General features: G+C 50.8%; 1 protein-coding gene across 5 annotated transcripts; it reads left to right on the forward strand.

Annotated features, from left to right (window-relative positions):
• The first annotated feature begins 1371 nt into the window (after positions 1 to 1371).
• Positions 1372 to 27689, forward strand: actn1 (actinin, alpha 1). Of its 5 annotated transcripts, none has more exons than XM_029138827.2 (22): positions 1373 to 1694; positions 14371 to 14485; positions 14600 to 14719; positions 16468 to 16554; positions 16976 to 17063; positions 18179 to 18257; positions 18346 to 18427; positions 19691 to 19776; positions 21363 to 21455; positions 21930 to 22160; positions 22252 to 22399; positions 22475 to 22625; positions 22754 to 22862; positions 23152 to 23292; positions 23426 to 23608; positions 23723 to 23857; positions 23938 to 24117; positions 24252 to 24398; positions 25738 to 25818; positions 26135 to 26200; positions 26425 to 26583; positions 27137 to 27689. In XM_029138827.2, exons 1-22 carry the CDS (start codon positions 1596 to 1598, stop codon positions 27293 to 27295), a joined length of 2739 nt encoding a protein of 912 aa, XP_028994660.1. In that variant the 5' UTR covers positions 1373 to 1595; the 3' UTR covers positions 27296 to 27689. The 5 variants fall into 5 exon arrangements, with proteins under 5 accessions (XP_028994663.1, XP_028994660.1, XP_028994659.1 ...); XM_029138826.3 differs by lacking the exon at positions 19691 to 19776 and adding an exon at positions 18842 to 18927 and having other exon boundaries at positions 1376 to 1694; XM_029138830.2 differs by lacking the exon at positions 25738 to 25818 and having other exon boundaries at positions 1372 to 1694.

Here is a 27689-nt window from a genome sequence, read left to right on the forward strand (position 1 = left end):
CGGTGAGTCGGCTCCCTGCCCGTGACATCACTTTCCCAAACCCTCCACTGTTGGAAGTTTGTCCATATATGGAAGAGTGCTCCACTTTCCCCAGACCGTCGGGGCTATCCCGTGTCAGCATCTCTCCTGCAGTGTGTGTGTGTGTGTGTGTGTGTGAGACAAGGAGAGAGTCGGTTTACCTTACAAGGCAGACAGACCTGGCCAGAGCGTCACATGTTCACAGGAGCTGTGCTGGGACTCACCTTTTTCTCTCAATGACTTGAGGTTCATTGTAAAGTACAGTTGTACTTGAACCCTACTACAACTTTGCGACTACTACATTGTACCTTCACGTTACTTCAATATTTAGATTTTTCATAATTCATTTTGAAGGTAATCGTCTATGTGTTATATATTAGCTTACATAGGAACACAGTTCAAAGTTGGGCATACTACATAATACATAATGAAGAGATTACTTTATGTATATAATATACATATATTTATATTTTGCTGCTAAACCTTATGACATATTTTATTTTGAGTGCAGAACTTGTAACAGTTTTGCTTGTGGAAAAAATATTGTTTATTAATGAATAATTTATTTGTTCACTTACATATTGTACTACTGCCCTGCAATGAACTGGCGGTCTGTCCAGGGTGTGCCTCTCGCCCATAGATAGCTGAGATAGGCTCCAGTACCCCACCTAGGACTATCGCATGGGTACTACTGTATAGAGCTCTGAGGTACTTGTACCTTCTGTACCACATCATCACAAGTGCAGGGCTTCTGTCTGCAATGACTGTCATTTATACAGGGGTACTGATACTTGAAAATGTAAAATGTCGGATTAGGGGCGTGGTTAAATTTGTTTTATTGTTATATTCTGATATAATATTCCCTTATATATATTATTTTTATGTTTTGAGTGTCAAGTTTAATATACCAAGTGGCTTCAGGTGTAAAAACACCAAAATAAAGTACGTCAAACATTCATACTAAAGTGCTGTGTTGAGTATGTGGCTACATTATACATCACTGCTTTACTTTACTTTACTAGTAACAAGTATACTTATTAATGAGTAATATATTTAACACGTTTTTAACTGCTAATAAACAAGAATACACGTTACCTTTGTAGTCTGTAGTTACACCCTAAAGTTTCCACGATGTTGGGAGCAACCTACATGCTGGTATATTAAAGCACAGGGCTGACAGCTGAAACGGCCAATCCGCTTGAAGGGGGGGCGGACTCTGTCGCCGCGAGCCGCCCAATCAGATTCGCGGGTCGTTTATCGACTCGATTTGTGTGAAGCAAAGTTTTTCTGCGTCTGTCGCTCCTCGACGCAAGACCTGCCTCCTTCCGCCGAGCGCTCCTGCAGGGCAAAACACAGCAGATAGAGGAAGAATAGACGCATAGCTGGAGAGAGAGAGAGAGAAAGAGAGAGAGAGAGCGAGAGGGAGGCCGGGGGTGGACCGTTAATTTCATCCACACACCGTCTTGAATGCGTGGAGGAGAGCAGACTGAGCTGGTGTAAGACATCACCTCGCCGAGGACCGGGGGACAGACGAGAGAAGCGTCCGCACGCAGAAAGCCTTACAGAAATAATATAATATGGATCACTATGACGAAGACGGCAATTATATGCAACAAGAGGACGACTGGGATCGGGATCTCCTCCTGGATCCTGCGTGGGAGAAGCAGCAGCGAAAGGTGAGAGCCCGACTTCCCCTCTGCCTCCGGCGCAAAAGGTGCGGAAGTAGTTGTCGCGTGCGATAACGACGGCGAGTTACCGTCGCTGACGTGACTCGCGGGGTCTCCCGAGCGCCGCGGAGCACTTTGACGCGCGGATCGAGGAGCTAGCTGAGTCCGGGGGCGGCCGGCAGCGCAACACAACGGCCCGACCGGCAGCTGCCTAATTATCTCAGCTCATTATTGTCCCCGCGTTAATCACCTGCGCGGTTTCCTCTGGCGCTCCATTTAAGCCGCGTCCGGGAGCCCGGTGCCATAACTTTTTCTCTCCCCTCCCCAAGAGCCCGCACACACTTCGCGCATTTCCCGTGTAAGCGTTGTGAAATATCCTGTAGCAGCAATTACGCGAAGGAGGCCCAGCCCATTACCGTTCGCGGCGGCAAGAGTAAATGAGAGTAGGGGGGGGGGGGGGTGTAGAGGGCAGGAAAACAATTAAAAAGTGGACAGTACGCCCACCTTTCCCCCCCAGCAACAGATGTCAGCCCTGCGCTTTGCTGCGCGTCGTGGGTCTGGCTCCTCCTGTCATCTGGCTTGTGATGCGACACGGATTAGGCCTCGCTTAACAACGCGAGGGATGCGGCGAGCGTGCGTCCGCGTGTCAAACGAGCGCGGCTCACTCGACCGTAACTCCGTTTGCGTGCCCTTTATTCAGCCCTTCGCCAAATTTCCGCGTGGACGCGCGCGCTCCCGCCGCGCCGCTTTAGGCCAAACGCCCTTTTAATACTTGTTTTGTTCGCTGACGGGATGTTTTAGCCGATTGCTGCTAGTTGGGTCTCTCTTCCGCCCACGAGCCCCGTAATCCCGCGTGCACCCACGGTACAGAGCCGCGCGGCACCCGAGCCCGGGTCAGATACACTCCCACAGCACACGCCGCATGAATGGCGTGTTTCTGCGTTCGCTCCCCATACTTTTCTCCTCTACTTTGGAAAAAAAAGGGGGAAGAAAACGCGCCGTGGAATCTGAGTAAGCGCCGCGGTTTGGGCTGGGCTTGCGATGGGAGCGAGCGTGCCCAAAAATGGTAATAATCGGCCCCTCTCGCTGCTGTTGGAAAACTTTTTCCTCAAGTTTCTCCCTCGCGCTGTGGAGCTCTCGGCTCCCGGCTTCCTGGATTATGTCACCGACAGGCGGCTACCGGTCGATGAGAATTTGGGGATGTAACGTGGAAGGTGTGCCAGGATGCTGATGTCAGGCGGGGACGGGCCCCAAACGTGACGCACCGTCTAAGGATGCTTCTGTTTGCGGCCTTTTTAAGCGTAAGCGTCCACATGTAGGTCAGAATGTTTGCACGCGCTTGAATGGAGCCGTGACACCTGACGTTTCAGTCCAAACCTCCCCTCCAGCGTGGATCAAACACCCAAACGAGTCATTACGGAGAAATATGTTCCTCCGGTGAGCGGCGTGACGCTCATTCATCTCCTCGAGGTCTGCGGCGAGCGAGACGTGGTTCACGCGCTTCTGTTCCACCTCCGTCCGCGGCCTCGGGCACCGGAGTCAACCGTCTCGCTCGCTCGCGCTCGCGCGCACGCGCCCGGTCGAGTGCGCGCGCGCGCAGGGAAAACACGCGCCGCCCAAATTCCTCGCAGGCTTTAGCAATCAGCGTTTGGCGCTGACGAACAGATGTCCTGGAAGCCGTTTCATGTCCACCGAGACTTTCCCATCAATAAAAGCAATATTATTTTTGCGTCGAAATGACTCGACCCACATCCTGGAGTTGCTTCATTAGGCTTTAACACGTTGGTTGGCTGATTTTGAACAAAGTGAGGCAGAATAAACATCAACGAAAAGCAGGAAGTAGCAGCATTTGGGGATTTGAATGTTTTTGTTATGACGGGGCAGGTGTTTAACTGTAATGTAGGTTCACAGCTGTGTTTGCCTGTGTGCTGCTATATACTGGATATTTTAAAAAATATATATTTATATTTATATTTATATTTCTCTACAGGCTTAAGACAAGTCCTGTGTGAGAGGTGACGCTTGTCCCACAATTATGATCCCATTCGAATTCCAGGGTGAAATAATATTGTGCAGGTCAGGAATCCATTTCTGGACCAATTATGCAATTCACTTTTAGGTGCACGAACGCGTGTCAGAGAGCGCTTAAGGTATTTTGAGTCTGATGCAAGTCTTAACTTGACCCGCGTGTAGAACGGCTCCGTCTTCCTCTTATCTTGACATCTTAATGTCTGCAGACCCAGGTGTCCCAGCCACCCTGTGCCCCCCATCTCACATACGCATCTTTTTTTTTTTTTTTTTTTTTTAAATCTGTTGGGTGTTTTTATGCACCTGGAAGGTGGAGTTCAGGTGTGAAGCTAATTTCTCCAGGTTTGTCCTTATAAGGAGAAAAGCCGCGGCACCTTGGATCAGGCCGGGCCTGTAACGCTACCGCCTCCTCCTTCCTATCTCCCACACCCCAACCTCTGCGTTCCCAAACACTCCCAACCCACACACCCACATTCCCCAGCTCAGACCGGTCACAGATAAGACCGCCTGATTCCATCATCCAGTCGCATTTGCCAAAAAGGCCTCGGATTGATCCGCTCTGACGGACACAGGCCGTGCTTTTTTGAGCTCCGTATCTTCATACAATCTACAGATTGAGTTAATAGATTTTTCTTTTTGGAGCTGAATCAAGGTCTGGGCGTTCAGGCTGATGGACAGCAGCATTGCGTCGGTCGATGCCTTCCTACTCGATGAATCCACCCCACAGGCCAATCACTCATCAGACGCGTCACCGCTTTAGGCTCCTGGTTTTGACTGAGCAGCGCTCCCTGGGTGGAGCCGCCGGTCCCGACCAGCGCATCCTGATCTGGGCCGACACTAGGAGAAAGTCAGGGTGATTCTAAGCACAAGAAGGTTTGTCATGAGGAGCGCAAACAAGCCGGCCGTGGTGTTTGTTCAGGAAGCTGACTCAGCGTTTAATCGCTCCTGTGACGTTTGAGTTGAAGTCAGAAAAACCAAAGAGAGTCGCGTGTTTGGCAGATTGCATAATGGGATGTGTAATGTCAACGCAGACTAAAAGCTTCCTGTCATCAGATTCCTCTCATCCCATGATGCACGTTACACAGCTCCATATTAACAAAAGCTCCCGTGACAAAGAGAGGACTCACCTGATGAAGGCACAATACGCTGACGTGCTTCTCGTCACCACATAAAACATGAACATGGCGAACGTCAGATGTTTCGTGCATGTGTAGTTTCTATCTGTTTTTTTGGGGGGGGAAGTGAGATTTAATGTATATAGAAAAGTGAAGTGAAGGATGTTCTTAACTTTCCAAAGGGATGTGAGCTGATAACCTCAGGATGAGACTAAACCCTTTCACGCTGAATAAACTAACGTGATGCATTAGCTGCTCTCTGTGTTTATGCTAGGCTACGCTGATGACACACAGGTATAAAGCTGCTGACGAGGGTATTGAACCTTCAGTCCAACCCCTGAAGCAGTGAGTCAGCCCGTGTCAGCTGCCACTCAGTCTGGATCAAAGATCAGAAACTTATAAGATCTCCTGATGCGTGTGCTGAGAGTGACCCAGGTTGAAGCTGTCGGGCCTTAAAGCGTCCAGCAGCAGTCGCAGTGTCCGAGCGCTGATCGATGGGGTCATCGTCCCGTCCATCAGTTCTGGGTGGGTTCCAGCTGCCTTCTCCCCAGTTTCCTGTCGCACCCGTGCGACGCCATTAACAAGTGGGCCTCCTCCTCCCCTCACCTGCTCTTTACAGCCAGCGCGGTCCCTCGACTAATGACCCGTAACCCCCCCCCGCTTCCCGGGCCTCGCCATTGTTTTCCACTCCGGCGTCGAGTGGAGCTGGAGCTGCAGCAGCGGTGGCAGCGTTTCAAGTAATGTGGCAGCTAACGCTCATAAATCCGGCACGGAGGGGCGACGGCGCTGGCTCCGCTCCACTGTGCTAATAAGCTAATTTGACTTTTAGCCAGCGAGCGGCTAATGGTTTTATACCTGTTGCAAAGCCAATTATTGAGAAAGCTGCTCCCTCCCGGCTGTCATGGGCGAGGACTGAACCGCAGCCACGTCTCGTGTCTTTTTGAGGGTCTGGACCCCCCCCCAAATCATCTTTATTCGCTTCGGGCAGGCGAACGTTTACTGCCCTCATCGAGCCGCACGCTGCAGTTTTTAGCATTCGCTGTTTGAAAAGTCAAATGGAGCAATTACCGGGCTCTTATCTGAACGGCTCCCAAATGTCAGGGCCCCATGCAAATTCTTGCATAGCTTATTTTCTCAAGCTTAAGGTCCAAATTTAGAAATGTATAGAGGAATCAGCTTTCCCGCACTCAGTCACAGGCCATTACATCAGCTCCGGGGTTAATTGTGCAGGGAGTTTTAACAGGTTAGTTCCAGGCGATGCCTTAATTTGTCTCATACCCGATCCGTCATCCTGCGCACGCTGCAGATCGACGAGACATTTTCAGCCCGGCTGCAAATGTGAGACCCCCAGATGCCGGCGCGTTTGGATTCCACATCCACCATGGGATTGGGGGTCAAGGTGCGCTTCCTGTAGAGCAGCAAGCACAGACTAAGACAAAGCTGGAACCACTATAAACCTCCGGGCGCACGTCTTCGGTGACGTGCGACTCGTCTGCATGTTCCCCAGGAATTTCCTCGCGCCACATGGGAAGGATGTAGTTGGGTCTTTCCTCGGCTAATGCTATTAATCAAAGCACATGTGCTCGCTGAGAAGGCTTTCTTTGAAGGCCCGGGGGCAGAGGAGGGGCTCCGTGGTGCCTTCAGGGTCTATGAACATGTGAGTACATTAGCCGTAAGCCTCCCCGGGAGCGGACGCGGCGGGTCCCATGTAAGTGAAAGCGGCTTTGGGTTCACAGAGACCGTGGTGTGGGCAGGCGGCAGTCGCACCTTCGCATCCAGAGGAGCTGGAGTAGGGACGAGGCTCCGATGGAGAGATGTGCAGGCGGCCTTCTTTTGTCATACGCTCCGAGCGGAGTTAATAATTCATCACCAGCCACCAGCCACAGATGGGGTGTGAGCTATCGGATGACTCTTTTATCCTCAGCTATAAAGGACGTATAAACTTGATAAAAATGTAAAAATGATATGTAATATTTCCTAATGGCTGTACTTGGTGCCTGGACACATTCTGCCAAGCCACCGACTGTTCACCTGTTTGTCACCAATCAGCTGTTTAGCATCAGCGTTGTTTTTTATCGTCCCCCTGTTCTACACGACGCAGGCATGACGCAGCGAGTCGGTGGTGAGGCATTTAAGCAACAAACTTCTCCTTCCCTCGCTTCAACTTCAGCTCGAGCGTGTTGAAATCCTCCCTCCGGTCCTGGAAGCCGCTTCCCCGCCGCACACGGCGTGCTGCTCCTCTCCTGTTTGCTCTGCGCGCGATAAATTGCCTATTGCCGCGTTCGAGCGGTGAGGTCAGGATGTTTCCCGGGGTTTTATTTGCACTGTAGGCAATTAAGTGTAATTCAGAGGGAGGCAGAGTCAATGCGGTGAATCAGCCGTCCTCGGTGGCCGCTCGGAGGCAAACGAGGAGGTCACAGTGAGTGGACGTGGGACGGAGCAAGCGTGTAACACTGTGGGAAAAAAATCAATCCATCATTGCGTTAGCGAGTCCTCGTGATGAAGCGTGAGGCCGCGGGCTGTTTATCCGCCTGTGCTCTTCTTCTAAAGTGGGACAAGTATTGAACATCTGAATTTCAATCAGTGGCTGCTATCGATCGCTCCGCCGGCTCCGGTGGAGTCCCTGCAGGCGGGAGGCAGGAGGCCGGTGACAGCGCGCTGCCCGTGATCCGGTCTGCAGCAGCTCACGTTCTCCTTTCTGTGTAGTTTTTCTTGCAGCCTGCGCGCTCCTGACGTTGCCGTGAGCAACAAAGGAGGTGTTGACGGGGGGGGGGGGGGTGTAACAGACACCACCCAGCACTGAGCGGGTGCTGCCCTGCTGCTCGTGCAGTGGAGAGCCCTTGGCTTCGAGTGGAGCGTGAGGTGCTGGCAGAGCCGGCGAGACGGGGGCAGGAGGGTAAAACAGCAGCGGTTGCTCTGTGGCAGGTCACTGTCTGGGGTCAAAGGTCAAGAAGAGCTCAGCTGTACTTGAGCTTTTTTTCCCGTTCTGCCTGTGCAGTTCATGTAATATCAGCACATGTGGATTTGATCATAAAAGCAAAACTAGGCTCTTCCCACAGTCAGTTTCACGTCGAGGCTTCTGGAGCTCAGCTGAACTGACGGTCCCTGTTTCGCTCTAGTAATTAGCTGTAGTTGTGTTTGTGTCTGTCTTTCATTTCAGCTCAGTTTAATGAACTGACCCCGTTCTCGTTCTCTGTTCTCTGTTCTCGAACTTACGCTCGCAAGCGACGATCAGGAAGCTTCATTCAGCGAGTTCAGTTGTCATGAAGGCCCCACATGTAAACACCCCCCACTGTGTTTCAACATCTCATTTTAATCTCCAAAACAATTTCACAGTAACCCAGAATATGAAGCAATCTGCTCTTTAAGACCGCTTCAATGCATCTATGTTTGAGTGGACACGCGTTCTCCTCCGTGGTTCCCTTGTCGTCTTGGTAACATGCTGTTCAGCAGGTAGAAATGCAGCACGTATGAACGGCCTCACAGTCGACGTGCAGCCGCGCTGAAAGCGCCTTTTGTTCCCGCTCGCTCCTCCCAGCTCAGTATTTCTCTGAGTCAGGTGACGGTCAGCAGAGGGGAACACATGGACCGAGCCACCACACTTCCCAGTGCAGCATCTAAACAGATATGAGGTGTGGACACAGCAGAGACCTGTATTCTCCGCTCTGAGCAGATGGGAGATACGCGCTCACACTGATCTCCTGAGCCACTTGCTGCACAGCGCGGCCTCTGCTGCATTTGAATAGCATCTGCACTTGGATTTGCATCCCATTTGTGTCCCGAGAGCTGCAGAAGCGGCGTCTTTATGCGGCCGTACGTCATAGCGGGGCGTTCGGCGGCTCTGTGTTCTGTCCTCACCAAATACAGAGATGTCACACGTAGGTGTCGACACGTAGCGGTTGTGGTTCCTGTACGTCCCGGAAAACGTTGTAGGTTGAGTAAAAGTAAAACTTTCAAAGTAAACGAATTGATGTCTTCAACACAAAACAATAATTTACCAACGTCTGATAATAACTCTATTATAACATTTAGTTCCGTTGACCCGTTCCTGGATCCTGGTGAACAGGGAGGAAACCACACCGTCCCTTCATGCTTGTAAACCTCTGAGGCCTGTGTGCGCTGACACGCTGGATGCTCAGACGTGGGTTGAACAGCCTGTTTGTTTGTGGGTCTCCGGGCTGGCGGGGTTGCCGTAGCAACAGCCCAGCGTCACGGCGGTGCTATGCGGTATTTTCACAGGCGAGCCACTCTTTGTTGGACGCGCCCCGGCTGGGGAAGAGGGCTCCTGCCACACTCTGACTTCCCATTGTGACGCACATGAATATGCATGAGGCCCCGTAACAGAGGAAATATCAGCGGCCGCTGTCTGCTGTCAGTCAGCCTTTTTTGGCCAGACTTCCTGCTCTGTCGGCGTTGAACCGAAGCCTGTATTGGTGACTTTTGCGTCCCTGTTTGGGTTAGTGCCTATTTCACCGTGATGTTCATTTGCGTGTGCACTCCTGACCTGGTGCGTACGCGTGCACCGATGCAGCAGCAAAGACCGCACGTGAGTGCAAGGGATGACGGTGCTGAGTCTGCAGTTTGAGTGCCTGCACCTGGGAGTCTGCTCATTCCATTATGTCTGCAAAGCTGGAGGAGCGCGCGCGCGTGTGTGTGTGTGTGTGTGTGTGTGTGTGTGTGTGTGTGTGTGTGTGTGTGTGTGTGTGTGTGTGTGTGTGTGTGTGTGCGCGTGCGCGTGTGTGTGTGTGTGTGTGTGCGTGTGCGTGCGTGCGTGTGCGTGCGTGCGTGTGTATGTGTGTATGTGTGTGTGTGCGTGTGCGTGTGTGTGTGCGCGTGTGCGTGTGTGAGAAGAACAAATACAGTATACCTCATCAGTCTATGATGCACCTTTTATTCTTCATCTGATATTCAGTTTTTCATTATTCAAATTCTAATGCACCAACAGCTCCACATTGTGAATTGTTGGGCTCATAAAATGTGCTGATTCATCAAGTAATGGGTATAATAAGTAGGGCTGCAGCTCAAAACCCTAATTAGAATATTTTATTAATTTTATAAACAATAAGAGTTTGGATGCCAACATCTAGATTGCACATGTCCTAAATTTGCCTTTTAGAAAAACAATTTATTAACTGGAATCCATGTCAGTGCTGTACTTGTTCTGGCAAGTGCCAGCTTAACAAACTAGACCAGCTCCACCTGATACCCTGACACACACACACACACACACACACACACACACACACACACACACACACACACACACACACACACACACACACACACACACGCCTGCCAGCCTCAGCTGAGCCTTGTTTAGCGTTAGTGTGGCTCATCTTTAAAGGAAGGACGCGGTGGGGGGGGACCTTTCCCCTCTCCCCTTGCTGTTTGACAGACCCCAGGACTCCGTTCCTTCCTCTGGTAGAGCGAGCGACATGAAGGCTGCAGTTCCCCTTCATCCCTCCACCAGGTTCAGGCAGAAAGGTCACATTGTTCCTGCCCGTGGATCCGTCTGAGCCGGATGGCAGGATGGATGGGGCCGTGGCCATGTGAGTGCACCAGCCTCTCTCTTTGTGCCTGAGCTTTGAATATCCACGCGTCGTGGCTATCGAGTTATTGCTTCCTGTTTGTTTGACCCGTGAGCTCGTTCCAGGGCTGGGATGTTTTCACTGCCTGGACCCTCGAATACCACTGAAAGTTATGGTCTGCAAATTTGCTTTTCAAAGGCTACAGAAGTCGAACTTGAGAAATTAGTCATGTGTTTTCATTTTCCATCTCTGAGCGCTTGTGACCTTATGATAAATTACGCTGGTCTGTTTCTGGGCTTACGCGCTCCTCGTTTGAGTCGAGTCCTGACGTCTCTCCGCTCTCCTGCCTCCCACTCATCTGCTGCGATGGACTTTTGGCATTTGAGCTTCTGCTCGGCAGCCGCGCAGAAGCAGCGAGCGGCAGCTTGTGTCAGAGCGGAGGGTCGGCTCCTCGTCCTCCAACCTGATGGGAACCCTCCTCTGTCGCTTCTCATCCGCCTCACACTGTTTCTCTTTGGATGACAGTTCATTTTTGTTTGAGGATGTAATACTGTTTACATGCAGCAATATCACGAGTGCTCTGAGCCAATGTTACTGTTCTGTAGCTTGGATTTGCAAATGTTTGCCCAAATAAAGGCATCGACTTGACACCGAACAAGTAGCTTGACTCTAGGTGTAAAACCACTGTTTCTTCGATGAGAAGCGAGGGCGTGTGGTTGAATGTCGTGTTTGCATGTTGAATGCTGGTGACTTGGAAACGTGCGGCTCCTTATCGCAGCGAGGAGCTGTCGCCGCAGGCGTTTTGAATTAAGGGCCGGCCTCCCTTGAATTCTCCTGTCTGCTCAAATGCGGCGTCCTAATCCATCAGGAAACCGTCGGGGAGTCGGAGAGAGAGAGAGGGCGAGAGAGAGCGGCGCTTTAGCTGCGAGCCGCTCTGTTTTCCTGGCACCGCCACTCTTTCCACTTTCCAAGAGCATTTTGTGAACCTCACGGGCCCGAGCGAAATGAAGGCAGCAGAACCAGCTCTCCAACCCCCCAGGGACCCCCCTCCATCATTCCTATTGCAGCCCGCGTGGTGGGTGGCACTGCAGCATGGTTTTACGCTGCAATTTAACAATCCTGGAAGAAGTGCTGGGAATAGATATTTATATTTAGACGTGTGTCTCGCAACCGCTTGCTGCCGGGTTTTCTTCAGGACACGGGAGGCTCCGAGCTGCAGACCCGGCTGCGCTGCCAGCAGAATCTGCCTTTGCTCTCCCTTCTCACTTGTCTGGCTGTCGGCGTGTTTGGATATGGCAGGGCCTCGCACTCATGAGCTGGCTTGTTTCAGTAGGATTGTACTAATATGGAACTGGCAGAGAGGCAGGAAATATTTTCCTAACTGAGGGTGATTAATGACTGGGGGGAGAGTGGATGAGGCTGAGAGCGAAGTAAAAGGTGGAGGAAAGGAGCATGATGGAGGGGGAGAGAGGGGCTCTGAGGGGTTGAGGCTGCAGCTGACTGGGTTGTGGGGCTGAGGCCGCTGTGCCGACCCATCCCAGCGCTGTACTAACCGGGCACAGCCCTGCCGATGTCGCAGATGTTGGGATTGTGCAACTTAGGCGCAGCTCAAGGCACTGAACAAGTTGTCCTTGGTGAGTCAGGTTGGGTGTCTGTGCAAACGGGTGAAAGGGAAAGCGGTGTCGAATCGCTTGGAGTAGGTGCAGACCGTGTATTAACCATTTAGCACCCACGTTCTATATTTCTGCGTGTCTGACCCAAAAAGCAATAACTTGACAGAACAAATTCACTATTCTAAGTTTTTCCTCCCACGGCGCCTTCCAGATCCTCAGCGCTGAGAGGCAACGTTTCCCTGATACTGATGTGAAGCAGATTCCTCTCTCCTTTCGCCCCCTGTTGTTTTTACAGCCCGCCTCGGTTCTGGGAGGCTGGGACGAGGGGGCGGAGGCCAGGGGAGGGAGGCCCGCGAAATTTACGAGCCTCCAGTTCCTCCCGTAGACACAGCCGGCCGCGCGTTCGTTAAACACCCCCCCCCCCCTCTCGTCGCACAACACGCCGTAGCGAGGTCGGAGCAGGCGGCGTCTGGGCTGCAGCGTAGCGACGGTTAGCAGGAGCCGGTCCAGCAGACATGTTCACAGCTCCCAGCTTCACAGCCCATACTGCGAGGACAGCACCACGGAGCGCGGTGCGATGCGACATCTGACGCGTCTAGTCCTGTTAACGCAGTCCCGCTAATGCTGTAGCCTCATGCGCATGTGTATCAGAGGCTCCGTGTCGCAGATCAACGCAGTTAAGAGGCTGCTACGCGAGCCAGGCACCACTGTGATTAGCGGAGGAATGCAACAAGTTCGCACCAGTTCCCATGTTCGTCAGAAGTCAGGTCTGGAAGCTTTGGAAACTCCCAGGAGGGGCCGGGCCGAGCGGGCGCAGACCCAAACCATCACAAACACCAATCCAGGTCCGAGGTAACGTGTTTAGGATGGTGCCGCTCGGCCCGTTGCCTCCCGCGGCCACGAACGCTCCCAGCGCCCGCACAGGGGAAACCACACGCCTGCAGTTTTAGCGACTCCTGTGCCCGAGCTAATCATGTGAAGGGATCCCGAATACTTGGCCTGATGGCTTCTGTCACGCCGCCCCGTGTGAGGCCTGCGCTGCCAAGCTCCACACTGTCCACAGAGAGAAGGAGCTGCAGGAGCTGCAGGGAGCCTGGCTAATTCTCACCAGGGGGAGGCCTGTCATCCAGCCCCTCTTCCTGCACGTTTAATAAGCCAACATTCCTTCGGTCAACCTTCAGTCGTTTTCTTCATTTTCTCCGCAGACTCAAAGGCTTTTGACATTTTCTGCTGTCTAGTCCTGTTAAAACGGCACAAAGCAGAGCTGCTGGGTAAAACGCTGCTACGATGGGTGTCCTTAAAACCCTCTAATGACGTAATGATGTCAGCACGCTGAAGGTCAACGTGCTACTTGCCTTTTGCTGCCAGCTGAATATGCAGATGGGCGAATTCCTCAACAACACCTCCTTTGTGTGATTCTTAGTGCGTTCGCTGTGAAATGAGGCGGCGGGAGAGTGAATCCAGACCAAAAGGCCCGGTGCATCTTAGAGCTGAGCAACAGCAAACACTGTTCACCTTAGCTGCTGGCTCCTCGGCCCTGATGGCCTGAAGCATGTTGCTCAGCGCTGGTCTCTGTCTCACAGTCCCACCCCTGGAGATGGAGCTCCATATGATCCGCTGCAGCCTCCACACTTTTCTCTGGGCTCGTCGCCGGTTGCAGCTCCACCACACGCCTGCAGAGCCTGCACACATCTAAAACCCGATGGCTCCGCGCTCCGGCTTATTGATAGCTGCGCAAACCTCACGGCACCCAGCTCTTAGGAGTGACCTCATCGCGGAAGTCCCACAAGCGCCGCGAGCCGGCTCGCCAGCGACTTTCAAGTGGCTTTTTGTTGCCTCGGCAGTGGCCGAGAGGCCGGCGAGGGACAGCGCTGCCTTTCATGCACGCCCTCCTCCAGCTTTGTGCTGGAAACACGGGGCCTGATGTTCGGTGCCTGGGTGTAATTAACCCGGGAGCTCGTAAAAAAAAAAAAAAAAGAAGACTCCCACAGCGGGGTGCGCGGCCGGCCCACTCCCCATGCCAGCTTCTGTTGGGCGGCTTAGATCCTGCAGATGTTTTCCGTTAGCAACAACGCCTGCTACTCCTACTGTATACAGTACACAGTGCTCCAGTGTGCAGCGTGAGAGCCTGGCGTGAGTCAGTCTAGTTAGCTGATCTCAGTGCAGTTCTAGCCGTGGTGGTGCAGCCTTGCCCAGTGTAACGCACTGGATTCCTGCCACAGTAAACAGACTGTAAAATACTGTCAGTTTAATAGCTCTGCAGTACAAACAATGCTAAAGACCTCCAGCTTGCAGTCTCCTGGGAAATGTGATCACCTGTCTATGATTCGTGCTGTGATTAGGTACACGTTCAGTATTTGCACTGCCTGATGTGTCCACTTCCGTCCTCCCGCCTCCGCAGACCTTCACAGCCTGGTGCAACTCTCACCTGAGGAAAGCAGGAACGCAGATCGAGAACATCGAGGAGGACTTTCGAGACGGCCTCAAACTCATGCTGCTGCTGGAGGTCATCTCAGGTAAATGTCTCGGCACGGCGCTTAACAGGAGCATGTCTATAAAAATAGACTCTTCAACTGATCTTTGATGAGCTCATGAGTATTTATTTAAACGTTTCTGGCTTCTCTTATCAGGCGAACGCTTGGCCAAGCCAGAGAGAGGCAAGATGAGGGTGCACAAGATCTCCAACGTTAACAAAGCACTTGACTTTATTGCCAGCAAAGGGGTGAAACTGGTGTCTATTGGTGCAGAAGGTCAGTGACAGCGATAAAGAACAACTTAAATCTAGTAAATAACCAATATTTCCTATATATAATATCCTACTGTATATGTACAGTACAGCACTTTTAGTTTTGAGGATGTCCTCTGGAGGAGGAGGGGCGTGCACCTCCAGGTGACATCACATTTAATTAGCATTTAGGCTAATTAAAGGCTACTAGGCAGCACTCGCGGTGAGCTGTGTCACATTTTTGTGCTGGCTGTTTGGGCTAAATCAACAGCTACTATATTGCCTTGAATAGCAGTGTAATCCCTGGCCCTCTCCCTTGTTACCATGGCAGTGTCGCTGGCTGCTGGGCACTTTAATGAGATCCTTATTCCAGAGTGTTCCAGCGCAGGTTTGCCCTGCGCTGCATTTTCTGAGAGGACGTCTTAGGATCAGCCATTCCCCTCGGGGGCTGAGTCATTGTTCAGCACAAATAACCGGGGGATGTCCTCCTCCTGTCGCACAGTAAACAAGTCTTTAGCAGAGTAAACTTTACAACTCTGTCTGTCTGTCTGTCTGTCTGTCTGTCTGTCTGTCTGTCTGTCTGTCTGTCTGTCTGTCTGTCTGTCTGTCTGTCTGTCTGTCTCCCATTACATGTTTCAATAGACCAGGGAAATATCTGCAGTCCTATTAATATAAAATAGGATGGACATACATGTAATTTATCTTCGATCAGAAGTGTAACAAATGGCTCAAATTGATTGCAGTGCTTGATTTTATAAAAGGAATTTAAAGAAGACAAGACGGTAGGAGACGGAGAGGAGGGTTTTTTTTTTGCCGTCCTCGGAGGTTGGAATAAAAGCTTCTAAACCAGAGCAGAATTCCAGACAGATTATCCTGCTGGAATCCCCTCCCGGTCAAGCAGCCCTTCTCACTCCGATGGGATGGGACCAGCTGAAGGCTCAGACCCACGCGACTCATTGGGGGGTTTCTTGGCAGTGTGGGATGAAGGGGGTGGGGGGTCAGTTTCAAATGGAATTAACAGGATTTGTGTTCCTCCCTAGGCTGATCAGTCATGTTCATTAGGGCTAATCTCGGCGCAGATCTGCATGTGTCAGCGCCACTTTTTCCGCCCCGCGAGTTCAACGCGAGACGTCTTTCACGCCGCGTTACGTGCGCAGACGTCCGACCGGCGGCTCACAGTCTGCTCAGCGTCGCTACGAGGCCGCGGTGCCGCACTTTATTGGATTAGAGGCGACGCAGGCAAACAAGGCGACCTGTCGAGGGGGATTTACCGTCAGCAGCCACAGCCGGTCACACACAGTAGCTGCTCATTCACGGCCTTCAGCTGCAGGCATCTGATCGACAGCCTAACGCGCACGGGCTCCGATGACTGAATCATCACACATCTCATTCATAAATTCTTAATTCTCCCTGTTTCACTTCCCCCCAGTGCTCCACTAAGCCACGCAAAGCCTGTGTGGAGAATGGGCTGGCACTGAATCAACAGATGATCAGCTCTTTAGTGGGTTCCCTCGTCTCAGAGGGCTCATGAGAGCTGTTCAGAGACACGTTACAGAGTAAAACAGACTCTGCTGCTGAGCTACATTAATAGCAGTTTAGGAAGATTTGCACTCAGTAATGGATCATGCTAACATTTAGCACATCATGCATACAAACATACTGTACGTCTCATGGGGGCTTGATCCTCTGCAGACCACAAATGTTTAAATGCTTCAAATGTTCACATTTTTGCCGCAGCGCTAAAGTTTAAATGATAAATGTTTGTTCTTCCAGAGATCGTAGACGGCAACGCTAAGATGACCCTGGGAATGATCTGGACTATAATCCTCCGCTTCGCCATCCAGGACATTTCTGTGGAAGGTGCAGTGTGTAGTCACTTCCACACGTGTCATTGTGTGTCACTGCTCCCTGTCTTTATTTGCAATTGAAAACACTTTTTATTGACGCGCTGAGGCGTCTGTCACGCAGAAGCAGACACAAGCTGATGCTCGTCCATTTCACTTAGTGTTTCAGGCCTGTGGAGGTGGCACATACAACCACATATACAAGCACCATCCAGTTAAAATGCCTGAAGTGATCAGACCTGGTTGCTTCAGCTTTACTTTGCCACACAATAGCAGGGACCTCTCAGTAACCACAAGAGAGGATGACACATCACAACGCTTGTATTTGCCTCACCTCCACCTAATCCACCACAGAACGGGGATTAGTGCAGCGCTGGTCAAAGTAAAAGCTGGAGAGTTTCTCCAAATGAACTGTAATCCCTTCCTTTCAACCGCAGAAACATCTGCCAAAGAAGGCCTCCTGCTGTGGTGCCAGCGGAAGACTGCGCCCTATAAGAACGTCAACATCCAGAACTTTCACATCAGGTGAGGCCAAAGGATGCAACCCAGCCAGGAAGCTTTGTCACAGTCTGGCACATGAACACGTATGTGTCTGTAAGAGGCCTCGTGTGCTGGGATCAGAGAGGTGCAGGTGGAAGCACAGACTGGGCATCTGTGAAATCTGAGTCCTCCAATTATCTCAGAGGCCGCTGTTTAAAACTGGGCTTTTTTCTGTCTGGATCAATGAAAGTCCAGCCCAGTGCGTTTATAATCAGATGAGTTCATCCGTGGGGATAGAAGTTCCTGCAGCAGCCAGTCTGTGTGTGTCTGCCATGAGTAAGTCCTGAATCACAGGATGAGTCCACATTAATGAATGAATTACAGAAAAAGGTCCAGTGTGATCCTCAGATGTGGATGAAAGCGGAGGAGATGAAGACAGGTGGAGGTGAGGTCATTCGGGGAAAAGGTAAAAGGAGAGGTGGAGGATCGCGTTTCAGGGTGGGGTGGGGGGTTCTGTCTCTGGGGCTTTGATGTGGTCTCAATGCGAGGGGTGAGGCCAGTGAACAGAGGGAGAGAGGGGATGCACGTTGCAGTTCAGCCAGTGATCAATGAACTGACGGCGTCACTTCCACACAGACACACGTGATCATTGATTCACAGACAAAACCCAGTTAAACTGTGACGTTATTGGTCTGAAAAGGCCTCACAGCAGCGTGGTGGTGGACGCGTAGCAGCTGAGAGCCCTTACATCACACGACGGCCACAGTTCTGGACCACATCTGTTAGTCGGTACCGTGCTCTTAGTCACAGTGAGCCCAGTTTGCCAAGTAAATTACACAGGGAAATGAGAGGAAACCAGTTGCGCAGCACCAGCGGCGTCTGTTCAGTGTAAAAGCTATCGGGCTGAAATGCGTTTTGCTCTGAACGAGTTCCAGCATCGGACTCTTTAAAGTGAAGCGGCTGTAATGAACAATTGAGTCCTGGTCCTTGAAAATGATTTGACGGGTAATTTTTCTCTGGTTCCCAACTTTTTGTTCTTCAGAAGAATGCAGAACTGGTGAGAGCACCTTTGTTTGTCATGAGGAAGGAACGTAAATGTGCCATTTGCTGTAAACTAACTGTGGTTGAACTAATTACGCCTGTTCCCCTTCCTGTTTCAGCTGGAAAGACGGTTTGGGGTTCTGTGCACTCATCCATCGACACCGTCCAGAGCTCATTGACTACGGGAAACTGCGCAAGGTCGGCCCCAAGGACCGTAACCCAAAAATAGCTATAATTGTACTGAAGCCGCCGATGGCTGATGGTCTGCTGGGTTTCCTCATGACAGGACGACCCCATGACCAACCTGAACACAGCCTTCGACGTGGCAGAGAAGTACCTGGACATCCCCAAGATGCTGGACGCAGAAGGTGAGGAGACAAAACAGAGACAGATTCCTGCTTCAGAACGTGCCCTGCTCCACCCACATGTTGAAATCTTCTGAACAGTTGTGTTCGCAGCAAGTAGCCAGGTGTCTAAAGGTGTGGAGACGGAGTTCCTCACATTCCAACTCTTTTACTCGAGGCCAAGATAAATATACTTTTATTATAATAGCAATTAAAACTCCAGTTCTGGTGTGTGAAGAGGCGGTGAGTTGTCACAGTCACATGTCTGTGTATGAGAGCACATCTGGACGCTGACAGAGGTTGTTTATCTTTCCACCCTGGATACTGTTGATGCATTTGAGCCCCAGCTCCACTTCCTGTTTCTTTACTTATTTGTTTATATTTGCTCTATAACCACTTCTCCTCCACCTCCTCCATCCCCTCCTCTCTCTCCCACAGACATTGTGGGCACGGCTCGTCCGGACGAGAAGGCGATCATGACCTACGTCTCTAGCTTCTACCACGCCTTCTCAGGCGCCCAGAAGGTACCTGGGAGTCAGCGCCTCCGCCCTCCACCTCCTCCTCCTCCTCTTGCTCACTCCTCACCTCTTCTACAGGGGGTTTCTCCTAACAGTGCTCCTTCTCTCTCTGCAGTGCCCAGCGCCCCCCTGCAGGGGTCACTCTCCCTGACTTTCTGCATGGTTTACACCAAATGCATGATGGGACGCCAACACTTTGTGTCCTGAGCGACAGTGAGCACAAGTGTGTCTCCAGTCTACTATGTTGTGTAGCTCGATGGGGGAGATGTCCCTGACATCTGATATTAAAGCAGGGAAAGAATAAGTTGCTTCTGACTCTTCCTGCTGGATAACGGATCAGTGGCTCCGTCGGGGAGAAGCAGAGCGTCACGAAGCCCGGGTTACGTGAGGGCAGGTTCATCTGCGAGGCTTCAACACAGCTGTGTTTAAGCAACACGCGTCAAAAATGTCTGTTTATGAGCGGAGAAAGTGGGAGAGGCGTGGTCAGAACCTGCAGCTGGACTGGATTATGTCACCGCTGCAGGCAGACTCTAGTTACATAATACAGTGAAACACAAGTTTGCCTCTTCAAACATCACGTCAGACATCGGTTGGAGACATTTCCCTGCCTGTGTGTGAGCGGCAGGTAGACTGGAGACGACTTGTGGCCCCTGTGCGACCTCCTCTGGCGGCTGCGCCCCCTGCTGGCTCCTTTTGTCTCTGCACACTTTTACTCTGGCACATGTTTCTCCTCTCTGTCCTCTCCCCCCGTCCTCTGTTCCCTGGGCAGATATCATTAGCACCTTGAGGCCAGACGAGAAGGCCGTCATGACTTATGTGTCGTGTTACTACCACGCGTTCTCAGGCAAGCAGAAGGTGAGAAAAGCATCCAGAACAATGACCAGGCAGCGGGTAAACGGGGCTGAGAGTGTTGTTTGTTTGTTGACTGATGCTCAGAAAGCACAATAATAACCAATATAACATATTAAGTTTATATGTTTATGGGTTTATTTGATATGATTTGTCCACCACTGGCCAACTGGACTCACTGTTTAACAGCGGGCATGGATTTCATTTACTCCTTCCATGCAGCCCTCCAGGGCAACTTCCTCCATAAACACCATCACTCTTTTTTTTTATTGGCTAGATGTGGAAGTCCTCAGCCTCAGTCCTCAGTCTCTGCAAGGCAAAGGCCCATGCTAGCCCCAGTCAGGCTTTAGTAAATATTTTATTCACAGTCGTTGAATCATAAGGAAGATCCTGAGTAAATGAGAAACATAATCAGGTAAATACAAGGAAATAGTTCCTGAAATTATAAAATGATGGTGAACAATGGAAAAATAGATTCAGTACAGTGTGGAAAAGGCTTTAAACCTATAAATATAACATAATGTCATACCTTTTTTCTTGTTGCTTAAATTACGCAACCAGATGTTTAACTTCTGCTTGACAGAAGGTTTATGAATCTGCTACACTTTACTAAAGCGGCCATGTGTTTATCTCAGCTAAACTATGCTGAGCTGTGATGGAGCTTTCAGCAAACTGGGCCCGGGATGCAAACATCGGCCCACGGACGCATGACCTGCCTTTTAAGGCAGCTGCCCCCCGGAGCACGTCCCCGGAGCCAAGTTTCCGCCCGAGAGGAGAGGAAGCAGTCGTCGTGTGGGGCACGCTGGCCGTTGAGCCGCTGAGCCGCCACACGGCTGAGATCAGTTGTTAGTGGTTCCGTTTGGGGAGAATTCTGACATTATCCAGATGATTATTTTCTAAACTAACATCTATCGCCTGTCTGAACACTTTGTGCATGATCTATGATATTTCTGCTTTCATTTAAAATCGTTTCATCTTTATTTTCTGAGTTTGAACCTAGTGGGTTAGAGTAATTGACTACCCGTTGTCATGGCAACCCAGCTTCGCTCGCGCACCCGTGCGACTCGACAGGGAGCTGTGTTATGGATGAGCCGCCTTATTCCCAACAGACTGTCTGTTCACACGGGAGCCTCGCTCTCTGCCCGAGTAGAATGAGGCGATCGAGAAACGCGGTGGGCTGCTATAAAAAGACGGCCGCGCAGGGAAAGGTGCCCCCACACCTGACGACAGGTACATTGGGACGTGCCCTCGTTAGAGCTGCCAGAAGATTATTAATTTTAGTTCATTCCCGTGCTGTTCATGTTGCAGCGCAGATGCCTGGCGACTATAGCAGATGTCATTCTAGGAGAAGTTGTCCTGGTTTTACTTTCTCGCTGTTTTGTTGCCGATCTATTGCTTCATTCCCCAAAATGGCTCATTTGGGAAATCACGGAGCGCTGGTGTGTAGGCAGCCGAGATGGATACGCGCCGTTAAATGGCAGCGATAAATCAAACAAACGCTCATGAGGGTACAAGCTTCGCATAGCGCAGATGAGCGGCGTGAACGTCACTGACTTGTGGGTCTCACGCTGTTTCTCGCCCTCGTCCTCCAGGCGGAGACGGCGGCCAACAGGATCTGCAAGGTGCTCGCTGTCAACCAGGAGAACGAGCAGCTGATGGAGGACTATGAGAAGCTGGCCAGTGATGTGAGCACAACCCCGGCCTCCCCGACTCTCCTGCACCTCCTCTTTCTCCCCCCGGTCCCCCGTTCTCCCCTTTGAGCCGCTCCCTCGTCTCCCAGGGGTGCTTGTGCTCCGCGCAGGTCGCAGGGTTAGAGACGGAAACACAGTGAGGTTCACACTTTGTGGATCCACTCAAGATTTTCATATAAAACATATAAAACAATACAAATGTAACTAACGTTGATCACAGATTTATTTAAAGTAAGCAGGAATCACATACTGTAGCGACCTTTGAAAACTGCACCAACATATATAATATAAAAACATAAATTTTGACCTAACTAATAATCTCACCCTCTTTTTCTCACGTCACATAACGTCCACAACACCTCGTTTCTCCACTTATCTATTCTCCTTCGTCCTCTCCCTCGCAACCTTCCCCCTCGTTTCCTTCCCTCTTGCTCTCCACCCCGCACGCACCGATCGTCGACCTCCCAGCTGCTGGAGTGGATCCGTCGCACCATCCCCTGGCTGGAGAACCGGATGCCTGAGAACACCATGCAGGCCATGCAGCAGAAGCTGGAGGACTTCAGGGACTACCGCCGCCTCCACAAGCCGCCCAAGGTGCAGGAGAAGTGCCAGCTGGAGATCAACTTCAACACCCTGCAGACCAAGCTGAGGCTCAGCAACCGGCCCGCCTTCATGCCCTCGGAGGGGAAGATGGTCTCGGTGGGTCGCGGTACACCCCCACACATCCTTAGTGCTGCAGGGAAAGTTTCTTTGACTGGCGCTGAGACTTTGCCTCATTTATGGTGAACAGGATATTAACAATGCCTGGGGGAACCTGGAGGGAGCGGAGAAGGGCTACGAAGAGTGGCTCCTCAATGAAATCCGCAGGCTGGAGAGACTGGACCACCTGGCGGAGAAGTTCCGGCAGAAAGCAGCCATTCATGAAGCCTGGACTGATGGTAGTGAACCACTGCAGACGCTGAAGCTGGTCAAACTACAGGTGGCCACAGTCTATAACATGTTTCTGCTTTTAGGTAAGGAGGACATGCTGCAGAAGCGGGACTACGAGACGGCCTCTCTGTCCGAGATCAAGGCTCTGCTGAAGAAGCACGAGGCGTTCGAGAGCGACCTGGCCGCGCATCAGGACCGCGTGGAGCAGATCGCGGCCATCGCGCAGGAGTTGAAGTAAGAGATGAACACAGCGGCTTGTACGAACGCCGCGAGTTTACAGAGCGCCACCCAGGCCTTTGAGTTGTTCACATGCAGCCTGCAGCGATGCAAACAATAGCGCTGACTCTGCGTTTGTGCTCCAGCGAGCTGGACTACTACGACTCCCCGAGTGTGAACGCCCGCTGCCAGAAGATCTGTGACCAGTGGGACGCGCTGGGGGTGCTGACCCAGAAACGCAGCGAGGCTTTGCAGGTGAGACAGTTTGAAAAGAGAAAATAACAAGCGAGTGAAGAATCCAATTCCCAACTACCCCCTTGTCCTCCTTAGTGCTGGTTAGAGCAGAAATAATTACATATTGAGATGAAAGCGCTTTCCTGCACCGTGTCAGTCCGTGTCAGCGCTTTTATTTGTAAAGATATGACTCCGCAGCTCCTCGGAGGATAACAATAAAGAGCGTGTGGGGTTTGGACCCGGCCAGACTTTGAAGGTGGATGAAAGGCCTGCGAGTTTGTGTGATAACTTTGTTTGTTACGCTCGACAGAGAACTGAGAAGCTGCTGGAAACCATCGACCAGCTGTACCTCGAGTTTGCGAAAAGAGCCGCTCCATTCAACAACTGGATGGAAGGCGCCATGGAGGACCTGCAGGACACCTTCATTGTCCACACCATAGAAGAAATCCAGGTGAGAAGAGAGCAGGCAGTAGGATAGAGGGAGCTTTATTTACCCAGATGTCTATAAATGAAGCAGTAACAGGTGTGGAGGATGAGCAGAGGAGCCTTTGTGCATTTGTCTCATGGCTTTTTCTGTCTCTCAGGGACTGAGCACAGCACACGAGCAGTTCAAAGCCACGCTGCCAGAGGCGGACAAGGAGCGCCAGGCCATCCTGGGCATCCACAACGAGATCGCTAAGATCGTGCAGACCTATCATGTGAATATAGCCGGCACCAACCCCTACACCACCATCAACCCTCAGGAGGTTAACGCCAAATGGGACAAGGTAACGAGCTGAGGCCTGAGCAGAGGGGTTAGAAAAGCCTGAAACACATCATCATCCTTTGACCATTATGGATTTCAGGGAGTGATTGACTTCATTCATTTGGGTTTCCTGCAGGTCAGGCAGCTGGTGCCTCAGCGTGACCAGGCTTTGATCGAGGAGCACGCTCGGCAGCAGAACAACGAGCGTCTGCGCCGACAGTTCGCCACCCAGGCCAACGTCATCGGACCCTGGATCCAGAACAAGATGGAGGTGAGCGCGCGCGGCGGTCACGGCGAACGGCGTGGTTTTGCGCGTCCTCATCGTGACCTCGTCGCGACTTGTGCCCGCAGGAAATCGGGCGCATCTCGATCGAGATGCACGGGACCCTGGAGGACCAGCTGACGCACCTACGCCAGTACGAGAAGAGCATCGTCAACTACAAGCCAAAGATCGACCAGCTGGAGGGAGACCACCAGCTCATCCAGGAAGCTCTCATCTTTGACAACAAGCACACCAACTACACCATGGAGGTAAAACCTGCACACTGACTCTGACTCTAGGAGAACCATTGCAAGCATAGAATATGTTTATACTGGCCAGAATAATAATAAACTATTGTGCTGCTTAACTAAAGTCAATTGAATCCTCTCTCTTTCCTCCGCAGCACATTCGCGTGGGCTGGGAGCAGCTGCTCACCACCATCGCTCGCACCATCAACGAAATCGAGAACCAGATCCTGACCCGAGACGCCAAGGGCATCACCCAGGAGCAGCTCAACGAGTTCCGGGCCTCCTTCAACCACTTCGACAGGGTCAGTACTCGCTCGCGGCCGCTGCGCAGGCCTCCGTTCGCTTCCAGGTAAATAGGGCGGAATAGGAAGCACATCGGACACAGATGATTAAACAGTAAAGACGTCTGTTAAAAGATGAATTCTTACATTTCTTACGTGTGCATAAGTTTTTACTCTGTATATTTAGATCTCGTCGACAAAGCAAAGAATTTAAGGTGAGAATTTGAGGGCATGTCCATGTGTGGCTCCTCCTCCAAAGCTAGTCTGACCAGACGTCAGTGAGTGTGCGGTGTCCGGTTTGTGTGTGAAAAAAACAGAATTAGCTCAGACAGCAGCTGGATTAGTGTTTTTTTTGCATTGAACTAAGCATTAATGCACAAATCAGGTAGAATCGTAACAACCGAGCTCCCGGCTCCAGACCATCGCGTTCACTCTGGGGCTCGACGTGTCAGGAACAGCACCAACTATGGATGAGTTTCATTTCCACAGCCCCCTTTGCTCCACCATTACCTCATGCATTCTTCCACAGCTGCACTGTTACTGATCAGGATGCGAGGTGGACGATGGACTCTCCTCTCTCTCTCGACATTCAGATATCAAATAATGACAGAAATGATGAAATCTTTAGAAGCGGCAACGTTTTCTTGGAGGGTTTCCGCTCTCAGAACGTCAGTCAGCTGATTTAAGTAATCGAGTAATTCAAGTAAACACATTTGTTTCTCTTATTGTGAGTATTGGTGAATTGAATTTTCATGATAGACAAAATATTGCATTTAGTCACAAGATGATATATTTTCTTTATACATGGATTTATTTGTTAATAATCAAACTAAACAGGTATTATAAGTTTCCCCAAGGAATATGTTCTTACGGTAGTGAAGAATATGTATATGAACATTTTGTGACGGCAGATAGGATGAAATGCATAGGACTGTAAATGTGTGTAAATATTTGTGGAGTATTTCATCCTGATGTTTGCCTGTACACACGAGGTAAAGCATCTCTGTGTTGTCCGTGACCCCATATGAATAACCTCACCCCGGGCCCGTAGTCTGCCTGCCACGTCGCACATTAACGCCTCTGAATGCCCGCGCCGCACGGCAGCGCTGCTGCCACCGCGCGTTCACTCGCCAGGTCCTAATCAATATGCACTGTGTTCTCTGTTTGTCTATTCCCTCGTGCATGGCCCCTCCCCCCTTCACTCCCCTCACCCTCCCATGCATGGTGCACTCCCTCCACCAACACCTCCTCACCCCCCTCACCCTGTCCGCCCACCTCACCGTCACTGACTCCGCTGTATGTGTTGCTGCATGGCCTGCGGCCCGACGCCTCGCCTGCCACTGGCCCTCCCACACCCCAGGACCACTCGGGCACTCTGGGCGCGGACGAGTTCAAGGCCTGCCTGATCAGCCTGGGCTTCGATATCGGCAACGATGCGCAGGTACTTATACGTAGCCACAGCTCCACAGTGAGAGGTTTAACTGTTTTTTTTTCTTTTGCATCTTTCTCCTCCCTTGTGTTTCCATCCTTCCTTTTATTTCCCCTCTGCTCCCACCTTTACTGCTTTTCCTTCCTTCTACATTTCTGTTGCATTTCCAAACATCTTGCAAACATCCACTTCATGGATTGCTGCGTGTTTCCACCTGAAATCTGCTGTTAATCCTTTTATTCCTCCAATAACTTCCTCTGCTATCGCTGCCACTCCTCTATATCTCTTTGCTCCTCCTGGTTTCGCTTGTCCATCGCTGACCTTGTAGAAGAGAACAGGAATCATGGATGCTGAAGACTTCAAAACCTGCCTTATCTCCATGGGTTACAACCTGGTAAAGCCGTGAGCCAAGCATGAAATTACGATTTTGTGTGAAAAATGAGCCAAACATGAAAACAAAGAAAAATGTAACGTTTTAATTATCCATATTTATATTACATACAGATATATTTTACAAATACTTAACAAAGTAAGTTGGCTAAATAGCATCTTTGTGTGCAGGATGTCTTGGATTTGCTCTTTAGCGTGTAGTGCTCAGACGGTCTCTGTTGTCTGCAGGGTGAAAACGAGTTCTCCCGCATCATGAGCGTAGTGGATCCCAACAGGATGGGCATCGTCACCTTCCAGGCCTTCATCGACTTCATGTCCCGCGAGGCGGCCGACACGGACACAGCCGACCAAGTCATGGCCTCCTTCAAAGTCCTGGCAGGGGATAAGGTGAGCTTCCAACACCACATACAGTAAGAACCCATTTCACCATTTCCACCAGACCACCCACTAAGGGAGGCTGTGAAGCCAGAAATCATTCATGGAATGTCAGGGGCCCTTGAAGGCACAGGAAGGGATCTATTTGTGAGCTCCAAGTGTCATAAAGACAATGTCACAAATGTTTACTTGACTTTGTGTAACTCATCCAGCGGAAACAAACTGATGTGAGCATCTTGTTTGGACCTTTGCCTTGTTCAATATTTGGTCACATTTTAGCGCTGGTTTGGAACTAATATCCCCAGACAAGTAACTGCTTCTCTCTGGCTTGGTGGATGTTTGACATATTTGTTCCAGCTCTCAATATTTCTACAATTTGTTCAACTATTCAAGCTGCAGTAGCAAAATAAATGAATGAAAGCTGCATTGATTAGGTGTTAATTAAGTCTAACTGGCAGTAGTAAAAAAGGGGGTAATTACAATAACTCTAAACTTTATATTAACTAAGGTTCAACTGTCTCTATGGTTTATTTACTGCTGCTTTTCTGACATGGTTGTTTGACAGAACTACATTTTAGCTGACGAGTTGCGTCGGGAGCTGCCTCCAGATCAGGCGGAGTACTGCATTGCTCGCATGGCCCCCTACACCGGCCCGGACGCCGTGCCTGGAGCTCTCGACTATATGTCTTTTTCTACGGCTCTGTACGGAGAGAGCGACCTCTGAACACTCCGTTAGTTGTCCTGACTCGGGACCACCAGCCTACCTGTTCTGATCACGGCCACGTCCTTCGACCGACTCGTCACCACACTCCTGTTCTACTTTGTTCCTTTTTTTGTATGTTTCTGGCCTTATGTTGTTGTCATTATCCTCCGCCGCCTCTTCCCATCAGCCACGTCACCGCTCCCTCACACTCTTTCTCCCACGCAATGCAGCAGCTCTCCAAGTTTACAAAGAGGGAGAGAGAAAAATGTTTTTCAGTGTTTTTATTTTCTTGTCATTGTTTTTCTTCATAAAATGAATAAAATTAACATATTTTATTATACTGAACAAAAAAGGTATTTTTCTTCACTTGATTGAAAATAAGAGACAAAAGTTGTAATAAAGGAAAATTGCTATA

The sequence above is a fragment of the Betta splendens genome, chromosome 22 (genome assembly GCF_900634795.4).
Source record: "Betta splendens chromosome 22, fBetSpl5.4, whole genome shotgun sequence".
Lineage (NCBI taxonomy): Eukaryota > Metazoa > Chordata > Actinopteri > Anabantiformes > Osphronemidae > Betta > Betta splendens.